The 17,091-nt window shown below is 40.5% G+C and overlaps 1 protein-coding gene and 1 pseudogene across 3 annotated transcripts in view; one reads left to right on the top strand and one right to left on the bottom strand.

Moving 5' to 3' along the window:
• INO80D (INO80 complex subunit D) overlaps nt 1-17,091 on the bottom strand; it is a 61,388-nt gene that overhangs the window by 12,101 nt on the left and 32,196 nt on the right. For all 3 annotated transcript variants that reach the window (XM_027123288.1, XM_027123278.1, XM_027123297.1), the window contains one exon: nt 5,652-5,876. In XM_027123288.1, coding sequence (XP_026979089.1) covers nt 5,652-5,876 — 225 coding nt within the window. The remainder of the gene's footprint in view (nt 1-5,651; nt 5,877-17,091) is intronic.
• Nucleotides 4,067-4,555, top strand: LOC113629141 (60S ribosomal protein L27a pseudogene; annotated as a pseudogene).

The raw sequence follows: 17,091 nt of genomic DNA, 5'->3' as shown, positions 1-17,091 counted from the left end.
GTCTCAGCTATGTCTATCTGTTTTTGTTTTTTTGCTTTTTTAAGTGATATTTTGGTTCCTTTTACTTTACAAAGAGGCAGTAGAGAATAGTGATGAAGACCATAGACTAGATCAGAAAGACCTGGTTCTGAATCTCCGCTCTACCTCTTATTAGCTCTGTGACCTTGGGCAAGTTACTTAGCCTTGCTTAAGCCTCAATTTCCTCACCTGTAAAGTGGAGATAAGAGTACTTCTAGTCGACAGGCAAGCACCAAAAGACATAACACACCTAAAACACTTACCACATAGAGTATATAGTATGGTAAATAGATAGTAAAGAGTCAATAGTTGTTAGTCACCACTATCATCATCATCATCATTTTTTTTTCAGTTTATTTTTTTTAACATCTTTATTGGAGTATAATTGCTTTATAATGGTGTGTTAGTTTCTGCTGTATAACAAAGTGAATCAGCTATATGTATATATATCTCCATATCCCCTCCCTCTTGCGTCTCCCTCCACCCCTCTAGGTGGTCACAAAGCACTGAGCTGATCTCCCTGTGCTATGCACCTGCTTTCCACTAGCCATCTATTTTACATTTGGTAGTGTATATATGTCAATGCTACTCTCTCACTTCATCCCAGTTTACCCTTCCCCCTCCCCGTGTCCTCAAGTCCATTCTTTACGTCTGCGTCTTTATTCCTGTCCTGCCTCTTCAAGCTGCTAAACAATACAGCTGCAGAAAACTTAACCTAATACATGAGGAATGGGATACAGAACAGAAAGCTACGCAGTGAAGAATCTCCTTTCCACCCTCGTCTTGATTTGCTAGTTCCCACTCGCTCTATAATAAGTATTCTTTTTTTAAAGGAACTCCTTTATTTATTTTTGGCTGTGTTGGGTCTTCGTTTCTGTGCGAGGGCTTTCTCTAGTTGCGGCGAGCGGGGGCCACTCTTCATCGCGGTGCGTGCGCCTCTCACTATCACGGCCACTCTTGTTGTGGAGCACAGGCTCCAGACGCGCAGGCTCAGTAATTGTGGCTCACGGGCCTAGTTGTTCCGCGGCATGTGGGATCCTCCCAGACCAGGGCTCGAACCCGTGTCCCCTGCATTGGCAGCAGATTCTCAACCACTACGCCACCAGGGAAGCCCAGTATTCATTTTATTAGTTTGTGATCCTTCCACAGTTTTATACAAACATAAAAAAAATTTAAAAATAAACAATATTTAAATTCTTGAAAGTATCAATATAGAAACTATGCTATCTATGTAATTCTATAAAGCGTCACAAACTATTAGGCCTTTACACATGCCTGAGCATGGAAAAAGAATCTACTTAATGCACTGAGTCACAAGTCAGGCATCAAAAATAAAGAAATATTTTGAATTGTTTGTTTCTAATATCTTTCTAAGGATTTAAGTGGAATGATTTACACTAATTAGAGAAGGTCATATAGAATAAGTTACATATGAACTTATTACATAAAATCTAAATAAAAGAATATTTTCATTGTAATTGTAACTTTCATATAAACAGTAAATGCAAATAGATGCTTCCAGGTGCTGCCATAGAAGTTGCTTCAATTAAGAATTCTGCAAGGGCTTCCCTGGTGGCGCAGTGGTTGAGAGTCCGCCTGCCCATGCAGAGGACGCGGGTTCGTGCCCTGGTCCAGGAAGATCCCACATGCTGCAGAGCGGCTGGGCCCGTAAGCCACGGCCGCTGAGCCTCCGCGTCCAGAGCCTGTGCTCCGCAACGGGAGAGGCCACAGCAGTGAGAAGCCCGCATATCGCAAAAAAAAAAAAAAAAAAAAAAAAGAGTTCTGCAAGATTTGTCAGATCACAAGAGTGAGGAACTAGGTCATTAAGCCCTGTAAAAAGAATACACACTTTCAAAAAAAACGAAGCTTTACTAATTTGGCAGCTAAGCCTAATTTCTCTTGGTCTAGGTTTAAATAGAAGGTACCTCTCTATTTTGAATGGATAATTTTCATTGAACAGTTTAATAATTTGCTCAGCCAGCTACCAGGCCTAGTGTTACAACACGACCCTCACTTTCTTTACCCTAAACTTCAAAGTAAACCATTGGTTTCATTTTTTTAAAATCACCATTATGTTCCAACTCACCAATCTTTCTCTTAAAATAAACCCAAAGTCAGAATATCAATATCCCCATGGATAATTAAGGTAAAAATGCCTGCTGTGATGTTAGATATATTTTATTATCCAAATAATCCCAACAAAACAAAGGTTTTGATGTTGTTAATATGAAAATATCTACGACGGGCTTCCCATTTGTATGCTCTACTGGATACCCCATTAAAAAGGAAGTTTTCACACAACCAACACTATCTCTCTGCAGGATTGTGGGTTACAAGATACTGAGATTTGGGTTTACATACTTTAAGCTATTTCAATGACTTGTTCCACATATTCACCGATAAATATGACAAAGTTACTATATAAAGAACATTTTAATGTTGTTCAGTTTATATCTAAACTATATTTAAAGAATACCTATTAGAAGGTAGTCACTATAGTTTTAATTTCTAAAATATTTAGTGACTTCCCTGGTGGCGCAGTGGTTAAGAATCTGCCTGCCAATGCAGGGGACTTGGGTCCGATCCCTGGTCTGGGAAGATCCCACATGCTGCAGAACAACTAAGCCCATGCGCCACAACTACTGAGCCTGTGCTCTAGAGCCCACAGCCACAACTACTGAGCCGGCGTGCTGCAACTACTGAAGCCTGCATGCCTAGAGCCCGTGCTCCGCAACAAGAGAAGCCACAGCAATAAGAAGCCCACACACCACAACGAAGAGTAGCCCCCGCTCCCTGCAACTAGAGAAAGCCCGCGCACAGCAACAGAGCCAAAAATCAATAAATTTATAAGTAAATAAATAAATGAAATATTTAACAGCGGGACTTCCTTGGCAGTCCAGTGGTTAAGACTCCGTGCTTCCACTGCAGGGGGCGTGGGTTCGATACCAGGGAACTAAGATCCTGCATGCCGTGCAGCACAGCCAAAAAATTTTTAAAGAAATAAAATTTTAAAAATTTAAAAATAAAATAAAATAAAAATGAAATATTTAACAGCAACCTTTTAAATGTCTTTTGTGGAACTAGGTCTTTGAGAACAAAAAATATTAAACACAGAGGACATTATTCAACTGACAGCTGATTTCTGCAAACCTAAAATATATGTAATGTAAAGCAGTTAGTTTTAATCACCAAGGAATGATTATGGCACACTGGCATATGATTATCAGTGATGCACTGAGCAATAAACTTTTTACTAATCATGGGAGACATAACCAAATGACATCATATAAATCTGAGAACTATAATCAAGTTCATCTTGGTGTTTGTTTTGTAATACTTAGTTATCATGAAATTTTCTTAAAAACATCACTAAGGGTGGTTTGGGAGATGTTCTGAAAAGGAAGCAGTCGATTCTGCCAGTTAAAAATCATAGGCAAATACAGTTTCCACACAAACAGCAAATTGTCCCAAGCTCACAGTATATTCTCTTTCATCTCTGACAGGGTCATTATAATATACAAGACCCGATACATACAATGGTCTACATCTAGATTGTTTTATGTTGAACAAAACTCAAATTTCTACTGAAATTATACTCTTGAAAGCATTATATAATATAAATGTTAGATACCATTATTTTAAAACCTATGTCAAACTGAGTGAGTTCTTTCAATAAACAGAGAATAGACCTTCACTTGTTCAATTCTATTCATTCATTCATCAACACTGGAGATTAAAAACAAAATATACATTGTTCCTGCCCTCATAGAAACCACTGTCTAGCATGACAGACAGACATTAATGTAAGTATAAATTCAACAGTCAAGCAGAGTACAGAGCACAACAGCATATATATCAGGGGGACCCAACACAGTCAGTGGAATCTGGGAATGCTTCTCTGAGAAAGGCAAGTCTCTGAGTAAGAAGTATGCTAAGATGTTCTAAGATGATCTAAGATGTTCTATGATGTAAGCTAAGATGTTCTATGACAGACACTACCTCCACTACGGGGGACTGGGAGCTCTTAAGAGTGAGGGGAGCTTTTTTCGTCTCGGCCACCGACATGCCATCCCAACTAAGGAAGACCCGGAAACTTAGGGGCCACGTGAGCCACGGCCATGGCCGCATCGGCAAACACCGGAAGTACCCGGGAGGCCGCGGTAATGCTGGTGGCATGCATCACCACAGGATCAACCTCGACAAACATCACCCAGGATACTTTGGGAAAGTTGGTATGAGGCATTACCACTTAAAGGGGAACCAGAGCTTCTGCCCAACTGTCAACCTTGATAAATTGTGGACCTTGGTCAGTGAGCAGACACGGGTAAATGCCGCCAAGAGCAGGAATGGAGCTGCTCCTGTCATTGACGTGGTGCGATCGGGTTACTACAAAGTTCTGGGGAAGGGAAAGCTCCCAAAGCAGCCTGTCATCGTGAAGGCCAAATTCTGCAGCAGAAGAGCTGAGGAGAAGATTAAGGGTGTCGGTGGGGCTTGTGTCCTGGTAGCTTGAAGCCACATGGCGGGAGATTCATTAAATGATAACAAGTGCTTTTCCAAAAAAAAAACCGTGAGGGGAAATACTGCAGGCTGCAACCACTATGGAGGTATATTAGATATACATACACAGTTTCAAACAACTTAAATATGCCAAGAAGCAGAAAAATCTTAAGGGCATAGTATTTTTTGAGATACCCAACTGAAAAATAGGTTATTTTTTTACAGCAAATATAATGAAAACCAAATTACACAAAATGAAATTTCAAAAATTATATAGCTATGTAAGGAATATGATCAATAGCTACAAAGCAAAGGTTAATTTTTAGTTTTCTGCTTTTTTCCTCAAATGACTCATGCATGATCACTACAGAAAAATTAAAATACACAGACTACAAATTTTTTTTAACTTTATCAATAATCCCACCATCTAGAGATAAACACTGGTAATATTTAGGTATATAAACCCCGAAATGTTTTATCTATATAATGTTTATTTGCACATGTGCGCACACGCGCACACACAGAAAAAGACTAGAAGGAGACAGAATCAAAATGTTCACAGTGCTTGGTCTGTTTTGTGAATGTTGACATTATGGTGATTTCCTGCCTTTTTCTATATTTTTCAAATTTTCACAATAAGCAAGTATCTTCATTATAAACAGAAGGGATTCTCCCCCCAAAGAAATCCAATGTAATAAAACATTTTGAATACATGATATATGGGATTATGTAGATATTAACAGAAAATACAATGGAAAGAAAATTTTAAAATAATATAAGTAAAAAACATACAATACCACTTTTGTGGCTTAAAAAAAACCTAAATATTACTTTTAAATAACACAAAATTTCTAAGCATTGTATTTTTTTAAAGACAGGTAACATTCTCAAATCCTCTACTGAATAAATTCTAATCAAACTCCAGCAAAATTATAGTAATACTTTAATTTTACTGTCACCCCATGGCAGGATTATTCTGCCATCATAGAACTTTGAGCAACAAAACCAAAATACAATGCTTAAATATTTCAAGATAATATGCCCACCACTCATTGTGTCTCGACTATCCTCTCAAAAATTAGAGAAAACAGACTGAGGTGAGTTCTCAGAAAGAGGTGGTAGTGTGAGGCTCTGACCTGGTCCGACTGCATGCAGCTCTCTGTAGCTCCTGGATCAACTGGCCAGTACATTCTGGCTCTCTACTGGCCGCCTGCAGCAAAGCTTTCCTAAACGTGTGCCGGCATTTCTTTTGACGAGATTCTGCCCGCTCCAGGCGGCAGAGGTGCTTATATTTCTGCTGAAAGTAAGTGCAAAGTTGGGTCACCCTGGAGCTCCTACTCTCTGTATCATCATCATCCGACCTAGAGAGTGCAGGGAGAGAAGCAGAAAACTTGATTACACGTTAGGCTCATTTTAAAAAGGGGAAAAGCAGATGAAGAAGGGGGGCTGGATGCACAGGCCTGAAACTTGTGGCATGTGAGCACACATTTAACAAAATTAGAGGAAGAGAATTTCAGTAGAGCCGCTGAAAAGAAGTACAGTGTTTTTACAATAAGTGAGCAGTAGAGACAATCCAATGCTCTAAGAAGCTTAACCTTCTTAGCGTGTCATGATTAGACACTCAGTGCATCAGTGTCTTCCAAGTTTTAAGTGACTAGGGATTTTGGGGAAGAAAATAATTTCTTTACCTCTACTTACTAAAAAGTCTGAGTAAATGACACGACGGTTATGAGGAAACAGCATAATTTCATAAACGATAGGTCATACCAGAAATAGAGCAGTGAATTCCAATGGACCATGAATACTATCTAAGAGCTGCTCTTTCAGATGTACTGGTTTTTAACTACCCTTTTTTTGCTAAGCACTTAAAAGAATTTTGATTCTAGGGATCACAATCATTCTACAGTATTTTTTTAAACTACAGGAGATATCCTAAACAACATTTCATATAACAGGGAATTACACAGAGGCTTTTCTATCATTAACGCTAATGTTGGTTGATTGGTGGCCCCTGCTGGAGCACTCCACTGAAAAGGATGCTGAGGGCACATTCAGGCTCAACAAGAAAGAGAGCTGTGGTTCGTTAGCAATGTCTACCACCAGGGAGGTTAAAAAGGTCACCTTTCTATAGAATAAATGTGACCTCATTTTTTTTTACTGTTAGGAATAATGCACACAAGACTTGAAAACTGACCTGTGTTATTTTACCTTCCTTCTCTTATAACATAAACAAACAGCACACATATGACACTACAGACGACATATTTATTATCTTACTAATATTCTGTAAATCCTTTCCTGGTTTCTCTTCTTGAGTGGTAGTACCTGTTTTTTCTTCAGAATAGCCCATAACAGGCTACTCTGTAAACTTCTGTTTGGTATATGTCTTAAGAGTCATGTTCTCTTCAGTACAGTTTCTACTACAGATATACCAATTGAAGGATCTCACTTCAACCTTTTCACCTATTAGACATTCAACATTTACTCTATGTCTATCATGCTTTGTGAAAAAGCTAGGAGCTTTTAAAATTGCAGTTTCCCAAGACCTACCCTACATCTACTGAACCAGAATTTCCATGGGATGGGATGCAGCAATCTCTATTTTAATTGTTCCCCGAAGTCCCACAGCAGGTCTCCATTTGGGAATTGTAGTAGAGCCAGTACATGCTGTTAGTATCTTTAATGTGAGGTAGAGAGCAAGAAACATAGGAGAGGTACAGATAAAATGCTTTTAAAGTTCCCTAGAAAGACTGCTGGATGAAAGGCTTTTTGTAGAGGAGATGACAACAGAACTGAACCTTGAAAAAAGGGTAGAATTTGAAGATGAGCAAAGAAAGGTACCTCACAAGGATAAAGCAATATAAGCCAAGATACAGAGATGGACAGGATGGGGAACAGCAAGGACTGAGTAGCTTGGTTTGGCTAATGCAGTAGCTTTGGTTTGGGGAATGCAGGAGAGTGCTGGTGGGTTAGGTAGACTTTCTAAAGCTAAAGGACAGATTAAAGAGTTCAACCTTTATTCAATAGGCAATGAAGAACCTTGTAGATTATTAAGAAAATAGCTAACAATAACAGAGCTCTGCATGAGAAAGATTACACTGTCAGCAGATATAAATGGAAGAAGAGACAGAAGAAGAGAACAGTGAGGAAATTATGATAAAACTCCAGGTAAGAAATAACAAGGACCCTACACCAGGGGGGCAGCAGCAGGACTACAGAATATCAGAGGTAATCTGCATATATAAGAGACTCTGGGGACTTCCCTGGTGGTCCGGTGGTTAAGAATCTGCCTTCCAATGCAGGGGACGCGGGTTCGATCCCTGGTCGGGGAACTAAGATCTCAGCTGCTGTGGGGCAACTAAGCCCGTGCGCCCCAACTACTGAGCCCGCATGTTCTGGACCCTGCACGGTGCAACTAGAGAAGCCCACGCGCTACAACAAAAGATCCCATGTGCTGCAACGAAGATCCCATGTGCCACAATGAAGACCCGAAGCAACCAAATAATTAAAAAAAGAAAAGAGAGAGACAGACTTTGTCAACTGGGCAAAGAAGATGGAAGGGACAATAATCCCCCAGCTGTTTCCATTGGCAAAGAGCAGGAAACAGGAGCAAGAGCACATCTGGGGTAGGAAATAAATTCCATTTTAGACCTAGGTAATTTAAAGTACAGATGAGGGGCTTCCCTGGTTGCGCAGAGGTTAAGAATCCGCCTGCCAATGCAGGGGACACGGGTTCGAGCCCTGGTCCGGGAAGATCCCACATGCCGCAGAGCAGCTAAGCCCGTGCACCACAACTGCTGAGCCTGCGCTCTAGAGCCTGCGAGCCACAACTACTAAGCCCGCGTGCCACAACTACTTAGCTCGCACGCCTAGAGCCCGTGCTCCGCAACAAGAGAAGCCACTGCAATGAGAAACCCGCGCACCGCAACGAAGAGTAGCCCCCACTTGCTGCAACTAGAGAAAGCCCCGGCAGAGCAACGAAGACCCAACGCAGCCATAAATAAATAAATAAATTTATGTTTTAAAAAAAGTACAGATGAGGCAACATAGGGAGTGGTGGAGAAACAGTTGGAAATTATAAACTTGGGCACGTTTAGAGAAGAGATACAGATTTCGGAGTCAACGGCTAACAACTGGGAGGGACTAAAAGTAAAAGGCCACAGAGATAATAGAAAGAACACAACACATAAGGGCCATTATCACAAAAGAATTTGGTGACTGGGTATGAAGGATAAGAAAGTCAATAAGGACTTTGAATCTGTATAACTAAGAGAATGGAAGCGCCATAACAGAAAGATGAAAGAGAAGCAGTAAGTCTTAAAGGGAAAATAAAGCTAGGGTGGAAAATCAACTGCCAACATTGTTATTTAAAAAGACTCTTATTACTGCAGAGAAAATGGACTAGATGAGTGTTTCTCAACTTAACCATGGGAAGATGCACCTGGATGTTGCACGTTACATCATGATAAACGTTTTCAAAGCTTATTCATAACTTCCAAAATTATCTTGCTGTGGTCCAGTAACAAGCAGTTTGCAGACTAGCACAGATCCACAGACCATCCTTGGCACTGTCCTAAACTAGAAAATCTTCAAGATGCCTCCCACTTCTAAGATGCTAGACATTAATATTTCAAATCTGGTTGCTGAGGAAGAGTAGCAAATTAGGAAGAGAAAGGCCAGTTCCCATAATATACCAGCAGTGACAAGGGCTGGTACCTACAGCATTTCTCGATATGTGTTAAGTTTCCTTCTTTCTTTAACTTTTCTCATCTGGGTGAAATGGAGACACAGCTGGCTCACCCAACTCCCATGGTCAAGAGAAAGAAATGATACATGTGAAATCACAATATAAGTACAGGTATTATTATTAAGATGCTACTAATAGCTCCAAATAAATACAGAGCAGTAAATTCCAAACCTGATTTCGTAAAACTTCAGGCTTGTCTGTAATCTCAAGGCATGACGTGAAATTTTCCAAATAAAAGTCACTTTATCTTATTTTATTAAAACAACAAAAGAGTGAAAACTTCCCACAAAGAAAAGATTCATGACCAGATGGCTTCACTGGTGACTCACACAAAATGTTTAAAGAATTAGGGGACTTCCCTGGTGGTCCAGTGGTTAAGACTCTGAGCTTCCACTGCAGGGGGCATGGGTTCAATCCCTGGTCGGGGAGCTAAGATCCCGCATGCCACGCATATAGATAAATAAATATTAAGAAAAGAAGGCATAGTCAGAGCTGAGGGAAAAAAATAAGGCATAGACAGTTACACCTCAATAAAAAATAAATTTTTTCACTGCAGTATTTATTTAATTTATTTTTTTTTGCGGTACGCAGGCCTCTCACTGTTGTGGCCTCTCCCGTTGCGGAGCACAGGCTCCGGACGCCCAGGCTCAGCGGCCATGGCTCACGGGCCTAGCCGCTCTGCGGCATGTGGGATCTTCCCGGGCGGGGGCACGAACCTGTATCCCCTGAATCGTCAGGCGGACTCTCAACCACTGCGCCACCAGGGAAGCCCCAAAATAAATTTTTTTAAGTGACGGCAAAATAAAAACTTTTTCAGACTTTCAAAAGCTGAAAGAATTTATCACTGGAACACCTGCACTACAAGATATATTAAAGGAAACCTCTCATACAGAAGAAAATGACATCAGATGGCAATCTGGAACTACTCAAAGAATGAGGAGCTCTCTAGAAATTGTAAAAACGTGGGGGATTATAACATGGGTAGAAGTAAAATGTACGACAACTATAGCACAAAGGATGGGAAAGGAGAAATGGAAGTACACTGTCATACGGTTCTTATACATGAAGGGGTATAACACTTAAAGATACACTAAGGCAATTAAGTATGTATACTGCAAACCCTAAAGCAACCACTATAAAAATAAAACAGAGGAATGCAGCTAAAAAGCCAAGAAAGGAGATAAAATGAAATCATAAAAAATAATCAAAAAAGAAAAACGGGAAAAAGGACAGGAACAAATAGGACGAATAGAAAACAAACAAAAGATTTTAGACTTAAATCCAATAGTATCAATAATCACATTAAATTTAAATGGTCTAAATACCCCAAATAAAAATCAGAGATTGTCAGAGTACATAAAAAAGTAAGACCTAACTATATGCGGCCAACAAGAAACCCACTTCAAATATAAAGACTAAAATAGGTTAAAAGTAAAAGGACTGAAAAAGATACCAAGTTAGCAGTAACCAAAAGAAAGCTGGAGTGGCTATACTAATATCACATAAAGTAAGATCTCAGAGCAAACACTATGACTGGGATAAAGAGCATCATTTTATAAAAATAAAAGGATCACTTCATCAAGAGAACAAAACAATCTTAAATGTTTATGTATCAAATAACAGAACTACAAAATGGGTGAAGTAAAAAGCGAAAGAACTCATACAAATCAACAGCAAAAAGGCAAAAAATCCAATTTTGCAAAAGAAAACATACAGATGGCTAATAGGTATATAAAAAGATGCTCACCATAGTTAATCATCATTAAAACGCAAATCAAAACCACAATAAGATATCACCTCACACCTGTTGGAATAGCTACTACCAAAAAGAAATAAGTGTTGGTGAGGATGCGGAGAAAAGGGAATCCTTGTACACTGTTGGTGGGAATGTAAATTGGAGCAGTCACAATGGGAAACAGTATGGAGGGTCCTCAAAAAATTAAAAATAGAACAGAATTACCATATGATCCAGCAATCTCACTTCTGGGTAAACATAACCAAAGGAAATGAAATCACTGTCTCAAAGTGAAATCACTGTTTCAAAGAGATATCAGCATCACTGTATCATTATTCACAATAGCTAAGATGTGGAAGCAACATAAGTGCCCACACACAGATGAATGGATAAAGAAATTGTATGATATGTATACAATGGAATATTATTCAGCCATAAAAAAATGAAATGTTGCCATTCATGACATCATGGATGGACATCAAGGGCATTATGCTAAATGAAATAAGTCAGAAATGGAAACAAATACCATATGTTCTTTCTTATATGTGGAATCTTTAACAAAACAAAACAAAACAGGGACTTCCCTGGTGGTCCAGTGGGTAAGACTCTGCGCTCCCAATGCAGGGGGCCCAGGTTCGATCCCTGGTTGCGGAACTAGATTCCGCATTCATGGTGCACCTAAGAAGCCCGCATGCTGTAACTAAGATCCTGCATGCCACAACTAAGACCCAGTGCAGCCAAAATAAACAAAGAAAACAAAACAAACAAAACCCCCCATCAAGCTCATAGATACAGAGACTTAATTGGTGGTTGCCAGAGACAGGGGTAATGAGTAAGAATAATAGGTGAACTGTGTTTTGGGGGATTTTGTTTTATTTGTTTTTTAGTTTCCATAAATTTTTAAAATTTTATTTATTTTAATTTATTTATTTTTGGCTGCATTGGGTCTTCATTGCTGTGCATGGGCTTTTCTCTAGTTGTGGAGAACGGAGGCTACTCTTTGTTGCAGTGCACAGCCTTCTCATTGAGGTGGCTTCTCTTGTTATGGAGCACGGGCTCTAGGTGCATGGGCTTCAGTGGTTGTGGCACGCAGGCTCAGTAGTTGTGGCTCACGGGCTCTAGAGCGCAGGCTCAGTAGTTGTGGCGCACGGGCTTAGTTGCTCTGTGGCACGTGGGATCTTCCCAGACCAGGGCTTGAACCCACGTTCCCTGCATTGGCAGGCAGATTCTTAACCACTGCACCACCAGGGAAGCCCAGTTTCAATAAACTGAATAATAAAAAACGATCCTGTTTAGTCTCTCATGGTAGAAATAAGACAGCAAAAGAAACTTTGTGAACAATGATACCAAGAATCTTATTCAGGGGCTGAAGGTCGTCCTGCTCTCCATCAACATTGCCTCACCCCATCTTCCACACTCAAGCATACATATGTTGTTTTTATTGGCTACAAAGCAAATGTGATAATATTAAGGGATGGTTTAAAAATAAAGAATGTGATTTTCAAAAAAAAAAAAAAGTGAGAGAACTAAAAGGAGAAATAATCAAATCCACAAGTAGAGATTTCAACATCCCTTTCCAGTAACTGACAGAACAAAATGAAAGAAAATCACCAAAGATGAAAAGAAAGAAAATTAAAGAAGACCTGAACAACACTATCAACCAACTTGACTTAATTGACATTTACAGAACACTGTAATCTAAATGTGGTCTCTGAACACAGTACAATTAAATTAAAAACCAATTCCTGATAAATCCCCAAATATGTGGAAACTAAATATCACTTCTAAATAACCCATAGATCAAAGAAGACATCAAAAGGGGTATTAGAGGGAATTCTCCGGTGGTCCAGTGGTTAGGACTCTACTCTCTCACTGCCAAGGGCCTGGGTTCAATCCCTATTCAGGGAACTAAGATCCCACAAGCCACGCAGCGTGGCCAAAACAGAAAAAGGCGGGGGCGGGGGGGGGGGGAATTAGAAAATATTTTTAATTGAATAAAAATGAAAACATGTCGTATCAAAATTTGTGGGATGCAGCTAAAACCAGTGTTTAGAGGGAAATGTATAGCACCAAGCATCTATGTTAGAAAACAAGAAGGACTTCCCTGGTGATGCAGTGGTTAAGAATCTGCCTGCCAATGCAGAGGACATGGGTTCGATCCCCGGTCTGGGAAGATCCCACATGCCGTGGAGCAACTAAGCCAATGAGCCACAACTGAGCCCACGTGCCGCAACTACTGAAGCCCGCACGCTGCAACTACTGAAGCCCATGCTCTGCAACAAGAGAAGCTACTATAATGAGAAGTCCACGCACCGCAACGAAGAGTAGCCCCCACTCGCCACAACTAGAGAAAACCCTCGCACAGCAACCAAGACCCAACGCAGCCAAAAATAAAATTAAAAAAAAGAAAACAAGAAATATCTCAGATTTAACTGATTTAAGCTATTACCTTAAAAACGTCAAAAAAAATTAAAGCCAAACAAAAGGAAACAAAGAGCAGAAAGCAATGAAATAAAAAAACAAGAAATTAAAATAAAAAAAAAAATCAATGAAACCAAAAGCTTTCTTCAAAAAGATTAAAATCTGGGCTTCCCTGGTGGTGCAGTGGTTGAGAGTCTGCCTGCCAATGCAGGGGACACGGGTTTGTGCCCCGGTCTGGGAAGATCCCACATGCCGCGGAGCAGCTGGGCCCGTGAGCCATGGCCGCTGAGCCTGCGCGTCCGGAGCCTGTGCTCCGCAACGGGAGAGGCCACAACAGTGAGAGGCCCGGGTACCACAAAAAAAAAAAAAGATTAAAATCTATTTGAAGCTATTTTTTTATATTTATTAATTTATTTTTTGGCTGTGTTGGGTCTTTGTTGCTGTGCGTGGGTTTTCTCTAGCTGTGGCGAGTGGGGGCTACTCTTCGTTGCAGTGCGCGGGCTTCTCATTGCTGTGGCTTCTCTTGTTGCGGAGCACAGGCTCTAGGCGCTCGGCTTCAGTAGTTGTGGCTCAGCGGGCTCTAGAGCACAGGCTCAGTAGTTATGGTGCACGGGCTTAGTTGCTCCGTGGCATACGGGATATTCGCAGACTAGGGTTCGAACCCGTGTCCCCTGCATTGGCAGGCGGATTCTTAACCACTGCGCCACCAGGGAAATCCCTATTTGAAGCTATTTTAATTAAAACTTTGAAGTTATTTGCACAAGGACAAATAGGCCAATGGAAGAGATTAGAAAATGCACAAACAGACATACACATTTATGTCAAGGCTTCCAATGCAATGAAAAGTAAGTGTTCAATAAATAGTGCTGCTTAAATAGAGAAGCCATATGGAAAAAAAAAAAAGATCCTTGGCCCTAACTCACATCATATATAAAATATACAAAAATAAATTCCAGAAAGATTGTCAGTGAAACAATAAAGCTTCTAGAAGATAATATGAGAAAATAGCTTCATGACCCTGGGGTAAGCAGTGATTTCTTAAACAGGTCACAAATTAACCATACAGGAAAAAACTAATAAACTGTACCCATTGAAATTAAGAACTTTATTCTATCAAACACATCATTAGGAATGTGAAAAGGGAAGCAGTTACTGGCAGTACTTACTGTTCCTTAATACTACGTTTAAAATACCAACTTATTTCTGCTACTGAGAGACCTAAGTAAAGTCTTAAGAGCTCCACTTTGGCATAGGCATCTACAACTAAACTAAGTAACCAAGGAACCTCTGCCAAAACAAGGCCAAATTTTCTCCCCAAATTTCTTTAAGTACAATTTTGGTTTAGGAAGAAAGCCCATGAAAAGGTTCTTCGGGGGGAATGTAGCAATCACGCCACTGTGCCTTTTTTTCCCCCAAAACACAATGAACTCACTGAGCAATTTTAAATGGCAAAACCTTGAGAAATTTCACATGGCCAAAACTTCTTGAAGATATAATGGACAGGCGAGGTAGGGCCAATTTTCTACAGCTCTCCATTTTCTATAACACTGAAGCACAAGAAGCTGGAATAAGGTAGTTCTACAGGTAGTCTAAAAAAAAAGGACAGAGGTTCCTGTGAGAGAACACAGTGGCAGATGCAGATGGGCAGCTGCAGGCACGGAAGGGATGGTAAACCAACGCAATCCCAGTTTCACCCAAGGAAAAGAACGTAGTGCCCCGTGCCTGAAGCATAATACTAGTTCAACGAGAATATGCTGAACAAGTGAATAAACAAATGAGTGAAGAGGAAAAGATTAAAGGGACAGCTGGGCAGGAAGTAAGGAAAATTGCTTGTAAAAAGGAGAAATATATACTGAAGGAAAAGAAGAGCCAGTCAAAGAAGAAGCAAGTTAGCCAAACTGGCCAAGAAAGTAAAATGCTACAGAGATGAAGACAAAGCTGATGGTCACAAGTCTGTAACAGCAAAAGAAATATTCTGAGAACTGCACTAGAAGGCAGAAATGGAATATACATGGCTCCTAATCGAGGGCAAATACTCCCAATACTAATGTTCAGGTAATTTTCAGAATTAAAATAGGATTCTTAGCTATCATTTATCATTTCCCATGAACCAGGTATTGTGCCGAGCATTTAGTTATGTTATCTATTTATAGCATTTGGAAAATTAACCCAAAATATCCCAAGTCAGGCTAAGCTGATTTGAATATCAACCTTAGGAAGCACAGTTGATATTATCTATAACTTAGAAAGCTTAAGCTCAATTGTACTTCTGTCTGAAAACAAGAAATGCTAATGGTGAGGAAACAGTCTTAAATGACATATAAAATGGAATCTCAGAGAGAGAAAAAAAATATATAGCATTTTCCAATAGTAACTAGGAGACAGGGGAGACAGGGACAACTATACGGGATATAAAGCCCAAGAGTGGAAATGGAGGCATCAGGCTGTTATAGTTTAATGACACTGACCATTAATAAATCCAGCTAACTCTCCTTGCTCTAATTCCATGTCCAAATAAGCTTCTGACTATAATTTGCTTCCCATATAGTTTTGCTTAGTGAACATCTGTACTACTTAATGATGATACTTCCTACTAAAAACTGTCATTTTGGCTTATACATTAGCCTCTAGTGAATCAGCTCCCTAAGCCTAATCATTTCTGGGTGTACTAACAAATCACATTTTTAAGCCTATAAATTCAGAAACCGGACCTCAGAATGTATATGCATACTATGATACTGTGAAATTCTAGGAGTCGGCCTGGGTGCAGATAGTCTCCCCTCTGTCTTGCTGAACACCTATTCAAACCACAGTACTTAAACGAAAATAATAATTAGCTGAGTCTGTGAGTCATCTTTTAGCCCCACAGAGAAGGATCTATCTCAGTCCTGTCACACCGCACCAAGCATATACCTATGATGCTGAGGCAGTCCCCTGAAAGAGAACTAGTCTTCTTCTTACCCCTGAAGGGGCTGGGCATTAACCTACAGCTTTCTGATAAGGTAGATATCGAGAACCTCTAACGAGATTATTTCAAAAAAATATTTTAACACAAAAATATTCAGCGCATTAGAAATATCAGAGAATGGATAGGGATATCCCTGGTGGCACAGTGGTTAAGAGTCTGCCTGCCAATGCAGGGGACACAGGTTCGAGCCCTGGTCCGGGAAGATCCCACATGCCGTGGAGGAACTAAGCCCATGCGTCACAAATACTGAGCCTGTGCTCTTGAGCCCACGAGCCACAACTACTGAAGCCCTCGCACCACAACTACTGAAGCCCGTGCTCTGCAACAAGAGAAGCCACCGCAATGAGAAGCCCACACACCGCAACGAAGAGTAGCCCTCACTCGCCACAACTAGAGTAAGTCCTCGCGCAGCAAAGAAGACCTAACGCAGCCATAAATAAATAAATTTATCTTTAAAAAATAAAATGAGGGCTTCCCTGGTGGCGCAGTGATTAAGAATCCGCCTGCCAATGCAGGGGACACGGGTTCGAGCCCTGGTCTGGGAAGATCCCACATGCCGTGGAGCAACTAAGCCCGTGTGCCGCAACTACTGAGCCTGTGCTCTAGAGCCCATGAGCCACAACTACTGAGCCTGCATGCCTAGAGCCCATGCTCCACAAGAAGAGAAGCCACCGCAGTAAGAAGCCTGCCCACCAGAATGAAGAC

The sequence above is a fragment of the Aethalodelphis obliquidens genome, unplaced genomic scaffold (assembly GCF_003676395.1).
Source record: "Aethalodelphis obliquidens isolate GAN/ISIS:26980383/991018 unplaced genomic scaffold, ASM367639v1 scaffold2, whole genome shotgun sequence".
NCBI lineage: Eukaryota > Metazoa > Chordata > Mammalia > Artiodactyla > Delphinidae > Aethalodelphis > Aethalodelphis obliquidens.
Note: the sequence above shows the minus strand (reverse complement) of the source record. Positions and strands in the feature narration are given on the sequence as shown.